The 22,836-nt window shown below is 38.6% G+C and overlaps 1 protein-coding gene across 9 annotated transcripts in view; it reads right to left on the reverse strand.

The window, feature by feature from the left end:
* Nucleotides 1–2,142: 2,142 nt before the first annotated feature.
* SLFN11 (schlafen family member 11) overlaps nucleotides 2,143–22,836 on the reverse strand; it is a 25,630-nt gene continuing 4,936 nt past the window's right edge. For 2 of the 9 annotated variants that reach the window (XM_023739687.1, XM_023739688.1), the window contains exons 2-5: nucleotides 9,736–10,802; nucleotides 5,942–6,070; nucleotides 3,454–4,177; nucleotides 2,143–3,251 (exon numbers count right to left, since the gene is read on the reverse strand). In XM_023739687.1, the coding sequence (XP_023595455.1) occupies nucleotides 2,468–3,251; nucleotides 3,454–4,177; nucleotides 5,942–6,070; nucleotides 9,736–10,801 (2,703 nt within the window). In that variant the 5' untranslated portion in view covers nucleotide 10,802 and the 3' untranslated portion in view covers nucleotides 2,143–2,467. Of the gene's footprint in view, nucleotides 3,252–3,453; nucleotides 4,178–5,941; nucleotides 6,071–9,735; nucleotides 15,504–22,836 lie in introns of those variants that run through there. The other 7 variants (XM_023739681.1, XM_023739680.1, XM_023739684.1 and 4 more) reach the window with 6 other exon arrangements.

Here is a 22,836-nt window from a genome sequence, read left to right on the forward strand (position 1 = left end):
AGAATAGCAGCACAACTGGAAGAGTATAATCGATGTCACTGAATTGTACATGTAGAAATTTTTGAAATGGTGTAACTTTGGCTATGTATATTTTCACCAAAAAAAAAAAAAAATCCTCCAAGGTCGAGAAGGGAGAGTGTTGACATGTCGTGGGGTTATTAACCAATGTCATAAAACAATATGTGTACTGACTGTTTAATGAGAAACTATTGGTTCTGTAAACCTTCATCAAAAATACAATACAAAAATTTTATTTATATATATATATTTTCTTTAGCTCAATATATCCAAAACATCATTTCCACATGTAATCAATATAAAAAGTATTAATGTGATGTTTTCTTTTTTTATATTAATTTTTAAAATTTGGTGTGTATGTTACACCTACAGCTCATGTCAATTCAGACTAGCCACTTTGCAAATACTCATTTTAGGCACATGTGGCTAATAGGTACCATATTGGACAGTGCAGCCATACACCTCTTGCAAAAGCCACCAGACAACAGTCAACATCAAAAAAAAAAAAAAAAAAAAACCAATGAGCACATCCAGTGCCTAGATCTTGGTTTCTAATACCATTCTCCAATAAAGGGAATCAGAGCTCCTTGGAGAAATGGCTGATTCTAGGGCTTGGACAGGGAATATACAAGATTAGCATGGAACACCTTATAAGTAAAGTTAACCCTTTGCTCTTGAGTCGATTCCAACTCATAGCGACCCTACAGGACAGAGTAAAACTGCCCCATAGGGCTTCCAAGGAGCAGCTGGTGGATTCAAATTGCTGACCTTTTGGTTAGCAGTCATAGCTCTTAACCACTGTACCACCAGGGCTCCGAGGAAAGTAAGGAAGTGCTAAAAAATAAAATAAAAGAATGGGGGCATGTCAAGAGAACACAGAAGCCAACATGAAAGAGCTCCCAATGGCCAAAGCTGGACAGTTTGGATTTTAATACAAAATATAAAATAGGTATCTATTAATCCATACATATAAATGAATGAATCAATAAATAAATGAGGAAAAAGAGGTAAGTCTCTGATACAGAAGAATTTCAAGTAATGTAGCTTCTTCTCCATCAAGGAGGTGGAGCTTTACTTCTCATCTCTTAAATGTGGACTGCACTTAGTAAGTTGCTTCCAAAGAATGCCACGCCCATGCCCGTTGCTATTGAGTCAATTCTGACTCATAACAACCCTATAGGACAGAGTAGAACTGCCCCATAGGGTTTCCAAGGAGCAGCTGGTGGATTCAAATTGCCAACCTTTTGGTTAGCAGCCGAGCTCTTAACCACTGTGCCACTAGGGCTCCAACCACAGGTATAGGGGTTAGAATTTATGCACATATTTTTGGGAAATACAATTCAATCCATAACACCACCCTTCTACCCATAAAAACTATAAGATTTAAATAAAATTGAAAAACCAAACTTTACACGAAGTCATTGAGGAGAGTCTAGACTTGAGAAAAGGAAAGGCTACAAGATAACCTCTTGTTTTTAGGGTAGGTCTCAGTCTGTGCTGTGCAGGGCTGCTAAAGCTCCTGTAGAAAACCAGCATCTTTCTTTTATTTATTTATTTTTATTGTTATAGTTTAGATGAAGTTCACATTTCAAGTTAGTCTCCCATACAAAAATTTATACATACATTGTTACGTAACCCCAATTGCTCTCCCCATACTGTGACAGCACACTCCTCCTTTCCACCTGATTCCCCATGTCCATTCAACCAGCTCCTAACCCTCTCTGCCTTCCCATCTCACCTCTGGACAGAAGCTGCCTGTTTAGTCTCTTGTATCTACTTGAGCTAAGAGGCACACTCCTCATGAGTATCCCTTTATGTCCCACAGTCCAGACCAATCCCTGTCTGAAAAGTTGGCCTCGGAAATTGTTTCAGTTCTGGGCTAATAGAGAATCTGGAGGCCATGCTTTCCAGGGTTCCTCCAGTCTCAATCAGACCATTAAGTCTGGTCTTTTTACTAGAATTTGAGTTCTGCCCCCCACCTTTCTCCTGCTCCATCCAGGACTCTCTGCTGTGTTCCCTGTCAGGGCGGTCATTGGTGGTAGCCGGGCACCATCTAGTTCTTCTGGTCTCAGGCTGATGAAGTCTCTGGTTTATGTGGCCCTTTCTGTCTCTTGGGCTAATACTTTCCTTGTGTCTTTGGTGTTCTTCATTCTCCTTTACTCCAGATGGTTGGGATTAACTTATGCATCTTAGATGGCCGCTTGCAAGCTTTTAAGACCCCAGACACCACTCACTGAAGTAGGAGAAAACCAGCATCTTTCTGACTAAAACAATCGGGACAATTTGGGGCAAGCAAAGCCTTGGAAAGAGGTAGGGGAGAGTCCCTGAAAGGAGAAGGCCAGAGAGGGGGAGTTCCAAATCCCAAAGAAAAGTTTCTGCCAATACCAGACTTTCACCCACAGATATTTATATAGTGATTGCTTCATCTCGTCTTGGTTTGGGATTCTTCTTAGTAGTCACCATGCCACAGAATATATAGACGTTGTTTTGCTCTGGAAGCCAAACAGACCAGAATATTGTCTGAGATGGCTAACTCAGCTGCTCTTGGAAGGATCCCAAACACGATGTTCCTCTCCAGGCCTGAGAATCGCCGGATACTGTCCAATACGATGTGATCACTCAACATGTCACATGCATCGCTGAACTGCACTACCCTTTTCTTCCTCATTGCTCTCAAGAGCTCATGCTTGTAATGATCCACTTCTCTCGTGGTGTTGACAAGCACAGCAACATCATTAGGAGAATAGCCCTTTTCAAAGAAACACTTGCAGGTATCTGCCACAAAGGTCACTATTTGCTTCAGACTCAGGTCTTCCTTAATTATTAGGGTTCCCGGGACACCCTGAGCCCATTCAGCTCCACAAAGCATCTCCAGCGACTCAGGGGGAATGTTAAGTGGAGGATTCTTTTTGATCTGCTGCATTATAGCATGCAGGTAGTTGGCTATTGGATCTGCATTGCGTATCCCTCTGGTGAGCTCTTCTCTTGGATACTGGGCTGAGAGAGGAGGGAGGCCACTGCAAACCAGGTGACTGGTTTGGAAGTAGTCCAGGAAGATCCAGAGAATTCCTGGGCGATCCTTTTCTCTTTGTGTGATTTTTTTTGCCTTCTCATACCAGTCCCCATCTTCAATGCGAAAATTCTGAGCTTCGTCAATGATGATGTGTTGAATGTTTTCAAATTTATTTTTCATGAAGGTTTTCCGGGTCACTGACTGGCAGATATTTTTATTACTGTAAAAATGAAAACAACATAATCAGGTTTTCTTCAATTAAAACAAAGGAAGCAAATCAGTCTATTATATTGCTCTGCACACACTATCACAAATTAATTTTACCATCTAACCACCAAGCAACAAAGTTACTCCATTTGGGGTGGTGGTAGAACGAATCCAAACTAAACCTCATTTGGTGACAATAAGAACCAACTGCTTACCTCAAAAAATTCCTCAGAGGTTGGTTTTCACTAATATAGAGAATGTTATTTGCATAACAGCAAAATACATTACTGATCTTCTCCATGATCTTCATGGCCATGATGGTCTTCCCTGATCCAGGTAAGCCATGGATAAACAGTTCTCTGCTCTTGTGGAGGTTTTTTGAAAGTATCTCGTACTGTTGGGCTGTGAGCAGATTAAAAACCTCACAGCCGAGCTGGTCACTCAAAAAAGATCTGAAGCCAAGCAAGACAATCACGAGGGACTGCAGCAACGCTTCCATTTGCTGGGTATCTGCAAGACTGTAGGACTCAGGGTAATCTATTGGAGAGCATGGACCCTCCAAGGACTCTTGAGCGCTCTCAGGATTCAGGTAGAGGATCTTGGTCATAACACACACTTTACCAGTATAGCCACCCATATTCACTAGCTTCTGCTTTAAAGTAAAGGCGGTGCGGGTGGAATAGTTATGCCCCTCTGCATCCTGCTCCCTGAGAATGGTGTAAAGAATAGGAGGGCTGTCTTGTGCTATCAGCAGAGCATCACAGATGACTCCCTGCTTCTCTTTCAAGTTCAGGTCTACAGCCCAGCTTCTAGAAAGGATGAAAATGCCCCGGGAGAAAGGACGCATTTCCTTCTTTATTAACTCCTCCAGTCCTTCATGCTGTGAGGACAGCTCCTTCCAGAGGTGTTCTGGAGTATATCGCAAATGTTTCGATGGCACTAGACACGGAAAGAATTATGAATTTTGGAAAAAATCATATTTATTATTATAATAACTTACAGATACTTTGTAGATATTCTTTTGTAAATCTTATTACAATTATAAAGAAAAAGACACTTAATAATCTAACTCCATGTGCTTATTATGTTTATGACTTTGAGAAATTCCTTAAGCTCCTTAAGACTCTGTTCCTTCACATGTGAAACAAAATTAACAATAGCACATTTCCTATGGTGAAGAGTTAAAGAAATGACATAAAGTGCCTAACTCATTGCAGTTGCCGCTTGAGAAATGTTAGTTCTGTTCCCCTTCTTACTCTCAAAGTATCTGAATCTTGAAATGTCCCTGAGCAGTCTCCACTGATGCAGACAAGAGGAGCCCACCCAGGAAGAAGGTGCTCATTAATGCCACATTTGTGGAGAAGATCAAGTCATGTAAAGCCTTTAATTAGCAGAGAACACTCTACTGGGAGACCCTTGGGTTAGGCCCTGAGTAGAACTCTTGCATCAATTACTTAGAGATCAATGTGTTATTTTGGTCAAGTTTTGCAATTACTGTTTACTCCTACTTAACTTGGGAATTTTCCTTCTTTTTCTATGGATCTAGAACAATTTAGATAGTGTGGAATTACCTATTCTTCAAATGTTTGGTAGAATTACTGAAAAACTGATTTTTTATTCAAGAATAATATATTGTAGCTCTATAAGCATATAACTCAGTTCATTTATTTTTTTAATTATAATCTATTCCATGGTAATAAATTCTGCTAACACGGAGCTTACTGAGTTTAGAAAATAAAGAAAATAGTGCTTATGTTTACTCTTGCATCTTACATTTTTTATTGTTGGAAGTTTTTAAATAAAAACTTGATATGCAAATAAATACAAAGAAAGACTTTTATTAGGTAAGGAAAAATGAAATCTTATATGGGGCGGTCATTATCTATTAACTTAATGGCCCTTTATAGACATCTACACCATATCAAATTCTAGTGCCAGATAAGCCATTGACTTACTGCATAGGCTTGAACAAATGATCTTCTCTCTCTAGGAGTCTAGAAAGAAGACAGCAATGGACGCCTAGGCAAAGCCTAAAATGTTGGGGGCTAGGGATGATAGTAGAGAACAGTCGCTGTCCTTAGTCCTGAATCATTTTCTGCTACTATGCAATTGTTTCTCCTAAACCTGAAACACTGAAAAAATGCTCATAATTGCTCTTTTTTTTTAAACATCTGGATGCAATTTTTTATTCTTTTTAATATTCATAACCACCTCTCCTCTGGAAAATATGTCAGGGTTGGGTAGATTTTTGCTCCCTGGTGCACTGTATGGTTCTAGTTTGACTAGATCAAAGGTTTCCAATCTGGATGAGCATCAGAACCATGTGAGGATCTTGATAAAAATGAACATTACTAGGTACTATCTCCAGATATTCTAATTTATTAAGTCTGGGGCAGAGACCCAGGTATGTCCACTTTAAAATATAACCAGGAATAATGAAAATCAGTCAGATTCGGAAACTAGAAATGGTCTTTAAGGGCAATAATGTTCTTGGATTTTATAGGTGGCACCGCGCTAGCCAGTGGGGTCAGCAAAGACTTATTTTTAAACTACTTATCACCAATAGGCTTACAACATTATTAGTTTTATACACAGATATTTGCAGAGCATACTTTCAAGAAATTTAAAAAACATACCAGTTTATCTCCGTTTATCCTAATGTAGAAACTATTTGGTGTCAAGTAGGAAAGTCATAGTTACTACCTGAAAATAAGAGTTGCTGGAGATCCTTCTTATGTTCCAGGCCTTTCTTGGAGTACACTGGTTTGCTAAGAGGAGGCCCACCAGCTAGACTCAGCTGAGATTCAAAGTCATCGCACAACAATGTAAGTTCTTAACAAAGAAAGCAAACTCATGTTAATTAGACACAGTAGTTTATCTCTTCACCACTGAAAAAGGCCCTACCATTGGGTGGGGTATATGACCTTCTTTGTGGTCGTTCGTTCGAGAGGAAATGGTGAGATAATGCTCTCATTCATCCCTTCTAGACTAATGCCTTTATTTAAAAAAACAATCATTGCCATCAAGTCAATTCCAACTCATACTGACCCTATAGAATGGAGCAGAACTGCCACAAAGGGTTTCCAAAGCTGTAATCATTACATAAGCAGACTGCCACATCTTTCTCCTATGGATCAGCTGGTGGGTTCCAACTGCTGACCTTTCGGTTAGCAGCCTGGCGCTTAACCACTGTGCCATCAGGGCTCCTTATGCCTTTATTTAGCCTAGTCTTTTTATATCAGGGTTCCCCCAAATCCACCACTGAGTATTCATTATTTGGAATCTTGAATGTATTTCCTCACTCAATATCATTCTTCACTCTTTAAGTCTGGATAGCACTTAGTTTGTAGTTCTCTTATGGTATTTAGTACATTCTTTCTTTCAGTATACATGCCTGTGCTTGTGTGTTATTTCCCATCCCCTAACTGGACCAATAAACAACATCATGATAAATGGAGAAAATACTGAAGTTGTCAAGGATTTTGTTTTACTTGGATCCACAATCAATGCCCATGGAAGCAGCAGTCAAGAAATTGAACGACGCATTGCATCGGGCAAATCTGCTGCAAAAGACCTCTTTAAAGTGTTAAAAAGCAAAGATGACACTTTGAGGACTAAGGTGCCCCTGACCCAAGTCATAGTATTTTCATCGCTTCATATACATATGAAAGCTGGACAATGAATAAGGAAGACTGAAGAAGAATCGATGCCTTTGAATTATGGTGTTGGCGAAAAATATTGAATATACCATGGACTGCCAAAAGAACGAACAAATCTGTCTTGGAAGAAGTACAGCCAGGATGCTCCTTAGACACGAGGATGGCGAGACTTCTCCTCATGTACTTTGGACATGTTATCAGGAGGGACCAGTCCCTGGAGAAGGACATCATGCTTGGTAAAGTAGAGGGTCAGTGACAAAGAGGAAGACCCTCAATGAGATGGACTGACACAGTGGCTGCAACAATGGGCTCAAGCCTAGCAACAATTGTGAGGATGGTGCAAGACTGGGCAGTGTTTCATTTTGTTGTTCACAGGATTGCTAAGAGTTGGAACCAGCTCAATGGCACCTAACAACAACAATCTGAACTTCACCATTTTCCCTTTCACCAACTCTCAACTCTGTTAAACGTTCTCATAATTCCATGTAAGTGTTCTTAATAGTCATTATAATGACTCTAAGTAATTATTAGTTTAGGGATTTGTTAAATGTCTGTCTCCTTTGGTAGACTGTAAACTCCATGAGGTCGGTAATCATGTCTGCCTTAGATCTTCATAGATATACCTGGCACATAAATATTTCTCAAATTAATGAATGACAAATGAGCAAATGAATTGTAAAGCCCTTGGGAGCATAATCTTTTCCTTACCCTATCTCGTCGTTACAGACAGCACAGGGGTATTCACATGGTAGGAATTAATCTAGCCCCGAATAGCAAATGCCTAGGTGAAATTCAGTAGCCATTTACTCTTGTCATTTGTTAAATACCGACTATTTTCCAGGTCGTACCATGTTATAAATCATTTTTGTAGTTTACTGAAAAGATGGATGAATAGAAATAATTTCTTTAAATGGGTTTCTATATAGTTAAAATGAGCTCAGTTGTTTTCAGGCAGACAAGCTTCCCAAGACTATGGTAGCTGTATTTATGAATCCCTCCTTGTACCTATCAAAAGTGTTTACGCATTGTGAGAGACAAGAAAATTTTATTTTAAAATATCAGGAAGAAGCAGCTCATCACTGAAGGATCTCAATGACATACAGACACTGTGGTTAAGCGTTTGGCTGCTAACCAAAAGGCTGGCAGTTCGAATCTACCAGCGGCTGCTTGGAAACCCTATGGGGCAGTTCTACTCTGTCCTATAGGGTTGCTATGAGTCTGAATCCACTCGACAGCAAGTTTTTTTTTTTTTTTTTTTTTTTACGGATATGCTTATTCCCATAGTTGTAATGACGTACTGCATAAACCAAAGAGCATTAGAGATTGCACTGTAAAACTTTCCCACATAGATTGAAGATTGGAGTTGGCTTTATATACATTCCCTTTTCACCTACTCATCCATTACACTTAGAAGACTATTGCCCAAATTTTGTGCTTGCTTCTGTCTGTGTCTCTGTAGACTTAGGGTATTCTCAGTCATATTAGAGAGACTGAGACAGCCCATGAGTCCACCAAATTAACACCACAATGTGGTAAACGTAGAAGCCTGCTTGGGGAGCAGTAGTAATGCAAGGTAAGAAATATTTTAAATTGTTAGAAACTGAGGAGTAGATCAGATTATGGGTTTTAGCTTAGAGCTTAATGAGTGCATGGTGATGAGTGGATGTAAAGGCAAAAGATCAAGAGCACAGAGAAAGACTCAGAGGCCCAGGAAAAATGTTAAAGAGTGCTAAGGACAAACGTGTGTGTGTGTGTGTGTGTGTGTGTATTTGTTGTTAGGTGTCATGGAGTCAATTCTGACTCATGGCAACCCCATGTGTACAGAGTAGAACTGCTCCATAGGGATTTCAAGGCTGTGACCTTTCAGAAGCAGATTACTAGGCTTGTCTTCCAAGACACCTCTGGATGGGTTCAAACTGTCAACCTTTCTGCTACTAGTCGAGCACTTAACTGTTTGTGCTAACCAGGGACATATATATATATGTATATATGTATGTATGTATGTATAGTCCTCTTTCACGCTGAGCTGCTTTCAAGTTACATTGAGTTGAAAAGTCTCCAAAGATCAAGAGTCAGGAGACAGCTTAATTTAACCAGAGGTGCTATTATGATTCAATCCAAAGGACTTTAAGGAATGCAAAGAACCAACTCAAAGAAGCAGTACCATTCTGGTAAATGTTTCCCAACCGGGTCTAATTGTGGGGATATCCCTCATTTGTATCATTTGCCAATTTCTGTGGTGTAAGTATTCCCTCTGTGGACAGTTTCAAGCTGTCACTGTGATGTCACTAAATACAGAGCTGGGAAGAGATGTGTAGTAGCACACCATTTTATAGTATTTCCACTACACAGATATGATAGATGTAAACAACCTCATAAGCATAGATAATAGTAAAATGTAGTAAATAATTAAAAAGTGGTGAGCTTGTATTTATCACCTTTGCTTTCAACACAATTATTTAATTGTAAGTTTATATGGCTTAATTTTTTAACAATTTCTGTGTGTAACATCTGGCTCACAAAATTCCTGAAAATTTAATAATTGGCTCTGGAGCCAGTAAAAGCTGACTCCAGCACACCACTGTAAGGAAACCATTCCCAAATAATTTTCTTTCAGTTTCTAATGTAGAAAATTGCCACTTACAAAACACCTGATTTGGGCTTTTAATCACCCAACAAAATTTTCTCTTGCATGAAAAGTAGGATATCTAGAGATTCAAAAAACCCAGTTTAGTGGGTGTGAGAAGTTCAAAGTCACGGGACAAAGAAAGACATATCTAGTAGGGAGATGCCAAAGAAACAGAAAGGACAGAGAGGGAAGGGCTTTCTCCCTCTTACCTGGCTCTGCGCCCATCATCCTGCTTACCCATTCCTCAGTTGTCAGGTTGCAGATGTGCTTACCCTTCACCATCCATGACCTGGGAACTTCTGAGAACACTGCACAACAGAATGGCTCCACTCTGATGACACAAGCATAGCCATACAACTCTCCCTTGGCAAATACATCAAAGATTTTGAGTGTGAAATTTATCCCGCATGAGGATTGGCAAAAATGGAAATAACGAAATTTGTATATTGCTTTCTCTATTCTCTTTCTCAAATAGTCAGGGTCTATATTTTCTTTAGCACATCCCAGGACTCTCTTACTCTTATCATCCACTCCAATAAAAAGATAGCCTCCTCCAGTGTTTGCAAATGCAGGGATGTAGACTGGAATTATGTTTTCTACATATGTATGGATGTGTTTGGTAGAGAACTGTTTAAACTCTGTGTATTGGGACTCGGGAAAACCCAGGATTTCACCATATTCAAACCTGTCTCTTTGGAACACTAGGAAAACAGGATCCGACTTATGCAGGCCTTGAGGTATAACCCTGGTATTTTTACTAGAAGGTTCTTTCCCCGAGCTGCTTTCTGCATTCCTTTTCTTGATTTTCAGGAAATCGAATGCTTCTCTTGAATCCATTAGAAAAACCGAGGTGCCAGATCTAGAGTACAGTGAAGAAAACAGGCTGCAAATGCGGAACTTGATGGAACTCTCTTCGGGGAAAAGGTCACTGCTCCAAGATTTAACAAAAATGGAAAAATATCTCCCTTGTTGCTTGGTCTCAAAGAAGGCCTGCAAATCTGAAGACTGAATGAGCTTTCTCAAAGACTGTTCCAAATCCAGTCCCATCTCCACGGGATGCTCAGCCTCGTTTGCCATTTCCATCCGAATCACTCCTCCTCCTGAGTTCAATAAAGCACATACAGCCTGCATAACTCTCATCTTCTCTTGCTCTCTCTGAGCTTTCTGTAGCTTATTTCTGTTTTTTTCGCCCAAAGTCACTTTTCCTACATTGATGACCAAGTCTGGGTGAGACAACTCTACCACCAAAGATGAATTATGTTTCTCCATGTTCATTCTGCAATGAAACCATTAAAACATGTATCTCATGTTGATGAGTAGATTACATAGTACACACAAATTACATGCTCATTAATTTATTCAAAATATTTTTTGAGTTCCTACTAGGTGGTGGGACCTGTAGATTCAGTGGTAACCAAGGATGGGCACAGCTCCTGCCTCTCAGAGCTTATGGACTGGAAAGAAACATGGTTGAATAAAGTAATTCAGTAATATGTGATAAATACTCTGAAAGGGGAAGCACCTAACAGCAACAATCAACTTAATATGAGTAGAGAAGCCTTCCTGGAAGAAAGGACATTTAAGCCAAGATCTGAATTAGCCAAGTAAAGGAACCTGAGGTTAGGAGGAGGTAAAGCATTACAGTCAGAAGGAATAGTAGATGAGGCCAGAAATCAGCAAAGGAAACAGTGTATTGGAGTAGTGGAGAGATGTTCAGTCTGGCCAGACCTTAAGAGTGACAGGAGATGGGGTAAGAAGTGGTGAAAAAGGAGATTAGAGAATTAGACAAGGGCCACGTCTTGAACTTTATTCTTATAACAGTGGAAAGCCAAAGAAGGGTTTTAAGGGAGTGACATGAACAGATAGACATTTTAAAAGGCCACATTACTGATGAAGAACAGACTCTTGGTTGCCAGGGGCTATGGGGAGGATATGATTACAAACGGGTAGCACAAAGAAGTTTTTTGGGGTGATGGAACTGTTCTGCATCCACAGTGTGGTAGTAATTATACAAATCTTTTAATGTATTAAAACTCATAGACTGTGCACCAAAAAAGTTAATACTATTATATAATTTTTTTAAAAGGAGGCATATTATTAATTCAGGGTGGAGAACAAATTAGAGAGGATCAAATCTGTATGGAGGGTTCTTCAGTAATCCAGCTGAGATACAATGGTGTCCTGGGCCACAGTAGTAACAGTGAGGATGACTGAATTGAGTAGATCTGAGAGACACTTAGGAAATAAAACCAACAAGACTCTGTGATTGACTGAATAGAAATGCAGAGGATTTAGTTTAGTGACTGGGTTTTTGGCTTGGGCAATTTCATGGTTAGTGGTACTACTTACTGGCAAAATAGCAATAATGATTGAAGATGGGTAATGATAAATGGGAATTCACTACCTCACTTGCTCCACCTTTGTGCATTTTTGAAAAGTTTCCACAATAAGGAATTTTTTAATTGACCTCATCTATTAAATTCAAGCCTGGAAATCTACTTCCAAAAATTAGCCAATGGAAACCTCACAACAGAACAACGCCCAATTTGCATGATTTGAATACATCATCAGGATGGATCAGTCACCGGAGAAGAACATGTTTGGTGAGGTAGAGGCTAACTAGGGCGACGGAGACTCTCGTGAGAGGGATTGGCACAGTAGCCACAATGATGAATTTGAACATGCTGATGATTGTGAGGATGATGCAGGCAGGGCAATGTTTTGTTCTATTGTACTTAAGGTCCCCATAAGTCAAGTCCATTCGACAGCAACTACTAAATTTGGATAGTGGGTACACTGTGTTCATTATAGTGTTTTCTATAAGTTTGAAATAATTCATAACATAAAAAAGGAAACCTTCATCTCTAAAAGATTTAAAAGGAGAGTAGGGAATTTAGAACATTAGTAAGAAAGTGGTTGAACTTTTGGACCATGGATAGGGTGGGAAATGAAGATGGCCAGGGAAGGGAGTGGCTGTGATAAGTGGGGAAAAGGCTTAATACATCCTAAGTCTTTATGAGGTTAAAGAACTTGTATTTGGGAGTGGTTGAGCAAATTAATAAAACCCAACAGTACTATGGTGGGGAGGAGACTCTTAAGACTCTCAGAATTGTGCTGCAGTCTGCACAGCCATTTTTCTCTTTCGTTTTGCCTCAAGCATGCCATCAAAGTATTTCGTTCTTTGATTCATTAGTACCGGAAACATTCAATGAGAATTCATTGTGGGTACATTAAGTGCTGTGAAAGACACAAAGAAGTGCATAGAATCTGCCTTCTGGGTATTTATGGTTTAGGTTGCATCACATTACCATAACATGGCTTAAACAGTATGCGGAGAAAAATCCATAGCTCTAAATGCCTTTATTGGTAATAAAGAAAAAATAAAAAGAGTGATTTAAAAAAAAAAAAACTAAATCATCATTCCATTGGAATCATGACAAAGCAATTATTTGATCAATTAACAAGACTAGGGGTTTTGTTTTCGTTTGTCTGGTCTTTGTTGTTGTTTAGACAAGCCACTAGCCTTTTTATTATTAAAAAAAAGCTTGGGACAAATAAAAGGGTTGCTGATGCACGTGTGAAAAGGAAACAGAACTGATGCAGTAAAAACATTTAGAAAGCCAAAACATTCACAATCTTATCCATTTGTCTGATACGTTCATTTTGAGATAATTTTAACTATCTTTTTCATATTTTATGACCATTAAAGTGTCCTTGTCAGATTATTTACACCATCTGAATGTCAAAGTCTAATGTTTATTCCTATGGACATTTACTCTCAAGTATTGCACGCTAATGAGTTTTCTTGAGTAAATATTTACATATTGGCAACTCCCTTCTATATGTAAAAAGTCTTGGTTCTTACGTTTAGCAAAGAAGCCTCAAGAGCTCCTAATCTTTTCTTTTCCCTTTAAGATCTAAAGGAAAATCAATATATTAGAAACTCTGGTAGATTTCTTCTGTTAAAATAATGAGTAAGAGAGATTCTGTTCCATCAAAATATATATTAAGAAATTTGAAAACATAAATGAACAGTTTTTCAAAATAGGTAGAAAAAGAAAACTAGTTTAATAAATTGAGAACTCAAATAAATCAATAACAGTAAATCATCAGGAAAGTTATCAAAGAAAATATTATATAGCACCTGGCCCCACTCGGTTTATTAGAGAACTTTAAAAAAAACTTCAAAATCATATAGTTACAGTGTTAAATATACATTGTTTGACACATGGAAGAATATGGCATGCTAAAAAATTCAATCTTATCCTTGTTTTCTATATTTTACAATATGATAACAATCAATAATCCTTCCACCTATTTTCCCCTTATCTCTTATGGTCTTAATAATATTACACAGTACACTTTTAACAAATTATAAGTAACAAATGAAAACAATTTTGTATTCTGCTTTTTTCACTGAACACTTTTACAGACCTTTGAGATTGTTATGTTTATATGTTTCAAAAGCTACATTACATTTAATAAGCAGATGTATATTAATGAATTAGGCATTTCTCAGCTGTTAACTATTTAGATTATTCTCAGTTCTTCATGATCATAAATAACACTGTATTACTCAACAAATATTTATTGGACATCTATCATTTGACAAGCACTGTGTTAAATCCAGAAAATAAAATGATGAACAAAACAAACATGGTCTCTCCTCACAAGGAGCTCACTGTTAAAGAGGGACAAATATTAAACAAATGTCTACTACAGACAAAAACTCAGAATACATAGAAAGGAGGCATTGCCCTTACTTGGCAATTGGAGTAGGGGATGGGCTCAGGGAAGACTTTCCAGAAAAAGTAACATTTTGAGTTGAGATATGAAGAATATAAATGAGGTAAAGAAGGGTGGAAAGAACTTTTCAGAGAGAAGTAGGAAGCAGTATGTCAAGTTCAAAGGACTGACTGTCTGAAGCACAGAGATGAAGGGACAGAGAAGCAGGAGATGAACCAGGAAAAGTGGTCAGGTGTCAGACTGTACAGTGCCTGGTGGACCACTTCAAGGATCTGGGACTTTATCCTAAGAGAAAGCCATTGAAGGACTTTAAGCAGGAAGACACAACATCAGATACACATTATTTCAAAGCTGCCTTTGTCTGCAATGTGAAGAATGGATTGGAGGGGGCTAGAGCAGTTGTGGAAAGACCTTTCTGGGTGCTATTTCAGTAATTCAAATGAGAAAAGATGGGGATGTGATCTAAGGTGGTAACACTGAAGATGAAGAGAAGTAGAGAGAATTAAGAGATATTTAGAAGTAATTTGAAAGACCTGTTGATTTATAGGAACTTACTATTGTTTGAATTGTTCCTCTTCCTCTCCTACCCAATTGTAAAGAACTCATCTAGTCTCTGGTGGGATTTGTTTGTGAGAGACGACTTCTCACCCTGGATTAAAAGCAAATAGGTAAGTCAAAGAGAGAAATAAGATCCAAATGTGGGGAGAGAAACAGGATATATGTCAAAGGTTGAGTGGCAGAGGCAAAAATCCCTATCAAGGTCTGGGATCAAGAGTTTTGATATACGAAGACCAGGTCAATCAAGTCCACATAAAAACTGGAAGAAGAGCAGGAAGGATTGTTTCTGCCTTTTGTTTTGGGCTGAAATAGCTAACCAAAAACTGTATATTATTTATAAACTTTATATTATTTATATTATTTCACTGATCCCTCACAACAAATACTATGTTCATTTTACCAATGAGGAAACTGAGGTTTAGGGACATGCCCAGATTCATATGGATGATGCTCAAAACAAGGGTATCTGACTTTAAAGTCTAGTGCTCCTAATTAAAACCTAGACCTTTAATCATCGTGCAAACTGGTCTCCTGAATTATTAGGCCAAGTTCCCAGGAGTGGGGGGACGGTGAGAGGGCAGAAAAAAATTTCATTACTCTGATAATGTAAAAATGGTGTGGGGGCAGGGGCATCTGACATCCTCTAACTTCACAAGAGGGAATAAGAATCAAGACCAACAGCCCAAGGCTGATTCCTATGAGGTGGAGGTCAGACACGCCTCCTCTCTCCATCATCTTTACCAATTCTGACACAAACCATCCTTCCCATGACACTCTCTACTTCTCTGCTGAGTTCAATTCATTGCACATGGATGAATCTGGAGGGCATTATGCTGAGTGAAATAAGTCAATCACAAAAGGACAAGTATTGTATGAGACTACTACTATAAAAACTCATGGAAAGGTTTCCGTACAAAAAGAAACAATCTTTGATGGTAACAAGGGAGGGGAGGGGTGAGGATAGAAAAACACTCAACAGACAATAGATAAGTGGTAACTTTGATGAAGGGTTAAGACAGTACACAATAGTGGGTAAACCAGCACAACTTTTTCAGGGCAAGGTCATGGAAGCTCCATGGATAAATCCAAACTCCCTGAGGGACCTAACTACTGGGCTGAGGGCTGTGGGGACCATCGTCTCAGGGAACATCTAGCTCAACTGGCATAACATAGTTTATAAGGAAAATGTTCTACATTCTACTTTGGTGAGGAGCGTCTCGGGTCTCAAAAGCCTGTGAGCGGCCATCTAAGATAGTCTACTGGTCTCACCCCTTCGGGACCAAGGGAGAATGAAGAAAACTAAAGACACAAGAGAAAGATTAGTCCAAAGGACTAATGGACCACAACTACCACAGCCTCCACCAGACTGAGTCCAGTACAACTAGATGGTACCTGGCTACCACCACTGACTGCTCTGACAGGGATCACCATAGAAGGTCCTGGACAGAGCTGGAGAAAAATGTAGAACAAAATTCTAACTCACAAAAAAAGACCAGACTTACTGGCCTGACAGAGACTGGAGCAACCCCAAGAGTATGGTCCCTGGACACCATTTTAGCTCAGTAATGAAGTCACTCCTGAGGTTCACCCTTTAGCCAAAGATTAGACAGGCCCATAAGACAAAATGAGACTAAAGGGGCACCGCAGATCAGGGGCAAGGATTAGAAGGCAGGAGGGGACAGGAAAGCTGGTAATAGGGAACCCAAGGTCGAGAAGGGAGAATGTTGACATGTTGTGGGGTTGTTAACCAATGTCATAAAACAATATGTGTTACTAGCTGTTTGATGAGAAACTAGTTTGTTCTGTAAACCTTCATCTAAAGTACAATTAAAAAAGAACAACAACAAAACAAGAATGTTAAAAGATGACTCCAAGGGTTCAGATCTTAGAAATCTAAACTCTTCATAAGTAATGATAACATCTGTAATGCTATAGTTCATTACCATTATGCTTTCTTTTCTTGGCCAGTATTATATATAACAGTAATATAAAATAATAAATGGATAGATAGATGTACAACAAAAGGAAAATGTTCACTGCAGAATCTAGATGGTAGGTATATGAGCATTTACTGTAAAAGTCTTTCAACTTTTCTGTATGTTTGAAAATGGATATTGAAAATATTGAAAAAAATATACAGCATTCCCCACCCCCCCCAAAAAATAATAACAATAATTTGTTGCAATAGCCACACAGAACTCACAGACCATACTCACAGTTATGGGGCTTATTAGGGAAGTAACAAATTACAGTTCGGGTTCAGGAACACTCAGGATACAGTTCTTCCATCAGGGTAGGTTCCCCCTAGCCGTGCCACAAGCACACCTCTCTCTGGTGCCTGGGCCTCTACCCTGCTTGGGCAAGTGTTACAAAGCTGTTTTAGCTCCGCTGATAAGTACCTAGAAGCAACCCATGGCACCAGTAAGCCTCGAACCAAAGGCACTCAGCTCTAGCTCCTTGGGTTGGCAAAGCTAGCTCCACCAAGTGTCCAGAGGCACCCTACTCCACCAGTAAGTCTCCTGTCTGAAGGCACTCAGCTTTCTCGCCCCGAGGTCAGGGAAGCCCACCACGTGGCCTCCTGCTGGTCTCCTGCCAGTCTCCTGATTCTGCCGCCTCTGTTGCTGCTTCTTCTCACCTTGAGTGTTACAGCTCTCTCTCTTGGTCTCCTGGTTCCAGGGGCTTCTCAGCGCAGGGATTCCAGGTCCAAAGCATGCTTTCTGCTCCCGGCTCTTCTTCCTTGTTGGTGGTGAGATCCTCTCCTCCCTCCTTAGGTTGGCTTACAATCCCTTCATTAGGGTTCCACCGATCTTATTTGTGTGGTCCCACTCCCACATAGGTGCCATGAACTTACATTATTAGCAAGCTATCCAATCCACTTGGTGGGCCACAATTACCTTACTTATACGGTCCCACCCAACCACTTGGGTGGGAATCACAAGATCATGGAAAAAAAGACCACACAAAAGCGATCCATCGCACCGCAGGTTAAATATAACCATTTTGGCACAATCTCCCTGGTGTTGGCAATAGCATTCATTTTATAAAGCACATTTGACAATAAAATCCAAGAAAAATATGGGTCAATTTCTGTTAAGAACCTACCGGCAAAAGACATATGTAAAATGTTGCCAGACAGAATACCTCAACACATTAACAGCATTTTTAGATCCAGGAAAGAGAAGGTGCTCTTAAAGACAGAAAAATTACAAGCCATGAAGGAAACAGAGGTTGTCTACATCAAAATTTTAAAACTTCTGACAAAGGATAACCATAAAATATTAAAAGACAAGTATGAAGGAAGAAATAAAACTGTTTTATAAGTTGTCTTAGTTACCTAGTGCTGCCAAAACAGAAATACCACAAGTGAGTGGCTTTAAAGAACAGAAATTTTATTTTCTCACGGTTCTGAGGGCTAAAATTCCAAATCAGGGTCTTGCCCGTGTCGATTCCTTCTATGGGTCTTTTTCCTAGTTTCTGGTGACTGCCAGCATTCCTTTGATTGTAGGCGATCCTCACATGGTGTCTGTCTTCTCCCCATGCGTCTTGCTGTGTCTTTTCTGGTATTTTTGATAACTCAGAAGTGATTAGGTTTAGGACCCACCTTACACTGGTATGACTTTGTTAACATAACAAAAGAAAAACCCAATTTCCAAACAAGATCACATCTACAGGTACAAGGGCCAGGACTTCAATATATATTTTGTAGGGACACAATTCAATACATAACATAGGTGACATGATGGTAAGCATAGAAAATCCCAGTGAATCTATTTTAAAGACTCCTGGAACTAATAAGTGAGTTTACCAAGGTCTCATGATACAAGATCAACATACAACAATTAATTGTCTCTATATACTAGCAATGAAAATGTGGAAAACAAAATTAAAATTATAATACCATTTACAGTCACTCAAAAAAACAAACAAACAAACAAAAAACCACAGGTGTAAATCTAGTAACACATGTACAGGACTCCTATGCTGAAAACTAACGCTGATGAAAGAAATCAAAGAAGATCTAAATAAATGGAGAGACATACCATATTTATGGATTAGAACACTCAACATAGTAAAGCTGTCAATTTTCCTCAAATTGATATACAGGCTCAATACAATTTCTATCAAAATATCAGCAAGACTATCTGTATATATAGACAAGATAATGCTAAATTTTATATGGAAAAGCACAGGAACTAAAATAGCTAACACAATTTCAAAAAAGAATAAAGTAGAAGGAATCACTCTACCTGAGATTATGACTTACTATATAGCTATAGTAATAGTGTGGCACTGGCAGAGGAATGGACACACAGATTAATGGAACAAAATAGAGAACCCAGAAATAGCCCTACACAAGTACGACCAACTGATTTTTGACAAAGATGTCAAAGCAATTCCATAGAGTATGGATAGTCTTTTCAATAAATAGTGCTGGAGCAATTGGATATCCACAGGGGGGAAGAAAAGGAATCTAGACCTACACCTCACACTTCATACAAAATTCATTTAAAATGTCTCATAGACTTAAATATAAAATTATAAAATTTTTAGATAACACAGGAGAGAATCTTTAGGACCTAGGACTTGGTGAAGAGTTGTTAGACATGACACCAAAAGCATGACCCACAAAAGAAAAAAAAAAATTGATAAATTGGACTTCATCAAAAATTAAAACTTATTGTTCTGCAAAAGACCCTGTTAAGAAAATGAAAAGACAAGCTACAGACTGAGAGAAAACATTGGCAAAATATAAAAATTGATAAATCGGACTTTATCAAAAATTAAAACTTTTTGTTCTGTAAAAGACCCTGTTAAGAAGATGAAAAGACAAGCTACAGACCAAGAGAAAATATCTGCAAAATATCTGACAAGTAACTCATATATAAAATTTATAAAGAACTCGCAAAAGTCAATAAACAATGCAATCAGAAAATAAGCAAGAAACCTGAAAAGTCATTTTACCAAAGAATCAAAGAGAAATGTACAGACGGCAAATAAACACAAAAAACATGTTCAACATCACTAGCCATTAGGGACATGAAAATTAATACTATGGTGAGCTATCACTACTTACCTATCAGAATGGCTAAAATAAAAAATGTGACACCATCAAATGCTGGCGAGGATGCAGAGCAACTAGATCTTTCATACATTGTGCATGGAAATGTAAAATGGTACAGCCACTCTGGAAAATAGTGGTTTCTTAAAAAACTAAATATACACTTACCCTGTGTCTTAGGCTAGGTTCTCTGGAGAAGCAAAACCAGTAAATCGTATATCTATATATATATATAGAGAAAGATGTATGTATTAAGGAAATGGCTCACACAGTTGTAGAGGCTGGGAGGTCCCAAATCCATGGGTCAGGCTGGAGGCTTCTCCTAATTCACACAGCCGCAGGGGCTAGCAAACCCAAGATCAGCAAGTCAGACAGTAGGGCTCTGGCTCACAGGCTTTGAAGACTGATGACTCTCAAGACCAGCAGGTAAGACAGCAGGTAAGCTGCTAGTTCAAGGCCCAAGAACCAGAGGTCAGATGAACAGGAGCCAGCTGGAGGATCTAGTGCAAGCAAAAGCCCATGAGCCTTGCCAGAAAGTTTACCTATATTGGATGCAGGTCACACTCCCAAGGAAACTTCCTTTCAACTGACTGGCTACTCACATCTGATCCCATTATGGAGGTGATCACGTTATATCAAATCTCATCATGGAGGTGATCATATCATTATACAACTGCCAAACTACATCATAATTGCCAAACCACAGAGAATCATGGCCCAGCCAAGCTGACACACAATCTTAACCATCACACCATATGATCCAGCAATTGCACTCCTAGGCATGTATCCCAGAGAAATGAAAATCTATACCCACATAAAAAAACCTGCACAAGATTGTTCATAACAGCTTTGTTTGTAATAGCTCCAAACCGGAAACAATCAAAATGTCCCTCAATAGATGAATAGTTAAATAATCTGTGGTACATCCATGACATGGAATCCCACTCAGAAATACAAAGGAACAAAGTACACCTGCAACAACTGGATGGATTTCCAGAGCATTGTGCTGAGTGAAAAGAACCAATCTCTAAAGGTCACATATTTATATGTATGATTCCATTTATATAAGACTCTTGAAATGACAAAATTATAGAGATGGAATACAGTTTAGTGGTTGCCAGGGGCTCGGGATTGTGCGGGAGGGAAAGGTGGGTGGGTTGGACTACAAAAGGGTAGCATGAGGGAGGTCTTTTTGGTGATGGAATAGTTTTATATCTTAAATGTGGTGACGGGTTCACAAATCTGCAGGTGATAAAATAGCAACACTATACACACACATTGTACCAATGTCAATTTCCTGGTTTTGGTATTGTACTATAATTACGTAAGATGTAACCACTGGGGAAAACTAAGTGGAAGGTACCTGAGATCTCTCAGTACTATCTTTGAAACTTCTTGTGAATCTATAATTATTTCAAAATAAGTTTTTAAAGAGACAAGCATAGGCTGAAAGAATATATTTTCAATATATCAATGAAAAGATTACTATCAAAATATAAAAATAACTCCTAAAAATCAATCAGATGAAAATGAACAGCTCAATCTGGACAGGTATTCACAGAAGAGGAAATACAAATGGTCAGTAAACATATGAGAAGATGCTTAGCCTCACAGTAATTGGAGAAACATAAAGGAAGACAATAACAAAATACCATTTTATTCCTTCCAGACTGGCAAAATTTGTAACCTTTACAATATAAAGTGTTGACCAACATACAGTAAAATTGTGACTCTTTTACACTACTGGCGGCAATATAAAATGATGCAACATTATGGAGAAAAATTCGGTGGTTTCTATGAAAACTGAACACATACATAACCTTTGGCCCAGCAATTCCACATTTTGGCTTATACTTTAGGAAAAAAACCATGTCAAATGTACAGCAGGGAACAAGTATAAAAATGGTCATTTTAGCACTGTAGCAGTAAATTTTGGGATGGCCTAATTGTCCATCAATAACGGAATGGAGTAATAAAATGAAGTGGTATTTATAAAAAAGAATACTATGAATCACTCTAAAAGAATAAACGCACACACACACTTATGGGCATAGTGATCAGAAACAAAATGTACAGTAAAAAAAAGAAGTGCAGACATGTACATTTAGAATTATACCACTTATATAAATGAAACATGCACACACAACAATGCTATGTATTATTTCTGGATATGTGTACATAAAAATTGTGTGTGTTTAAAAAAATTGTAAAGATATATACTAAATTCAGGATATTGGTTGCCTCTGAGAAAAGGAGAAAAAAAATGGAGTTGGAGATGGGAGGCAAAGAGAAGTACAAATTTATCTGCAATATTTTATTTCTTGACTTTAAAAAAGGTTTGAAGTGACTACAGCAAAATGCTAAGCTGTCAGCTTGGTGTAATGGGTACACTATTGTTTGTACTTGTTTAAGTTTATTATTGTTGTTATTATTAAACACACACACACACATATACACACATACCCAAGTTGCGTTTATCCCAGCATACAAAATGGTACAAGGAAAACCATTAATTAATATAAAACATCACAGGAACAATTAATAGAAAGTCAAAATTATTTCAATAAATACAAAAAGTTGATTGGTAATATTTACAAAGTATTTTAGAGAATCATTATTTAAGAATAGTTTCTCAATTTGAGAAAGCCCTGAGGCAACAGCTGTCTCGAAACACACATACACGCCACACACACCTCACACATACATGCACGGCTCACAAACACACTTTACATATACACCTCACACTCATACACCTCGCACCTCACACACACACTTCACATACATACCTAACATACGCATATATGTTCATCGCACACACACCTCACACACTTCACATACACTCCGCACACACACATATGCACACCTCACACATACACACCTCATTCATAGAACACATATACATTTCACACACACGTAAGCCCAACTTACATACTTGTCTCACATACGC

Source organism: Trichechus manatus, unplaced genomic scaffold (genome assembly GCF_000243295.1).
Source record: "Trichechus manatus latirostris isolate Lorelei unplaced genomic scaffold, TriManLat1.0 scaffold00138, whole genome shotgun sequence".
Classification (NCBI taxonomy): domain Eukaryota; kingdom Metazoa; phylum Chordata; class Mammalia; order Sirenia; family Trichechidae; genus Trichechus; species Trichechus manatus.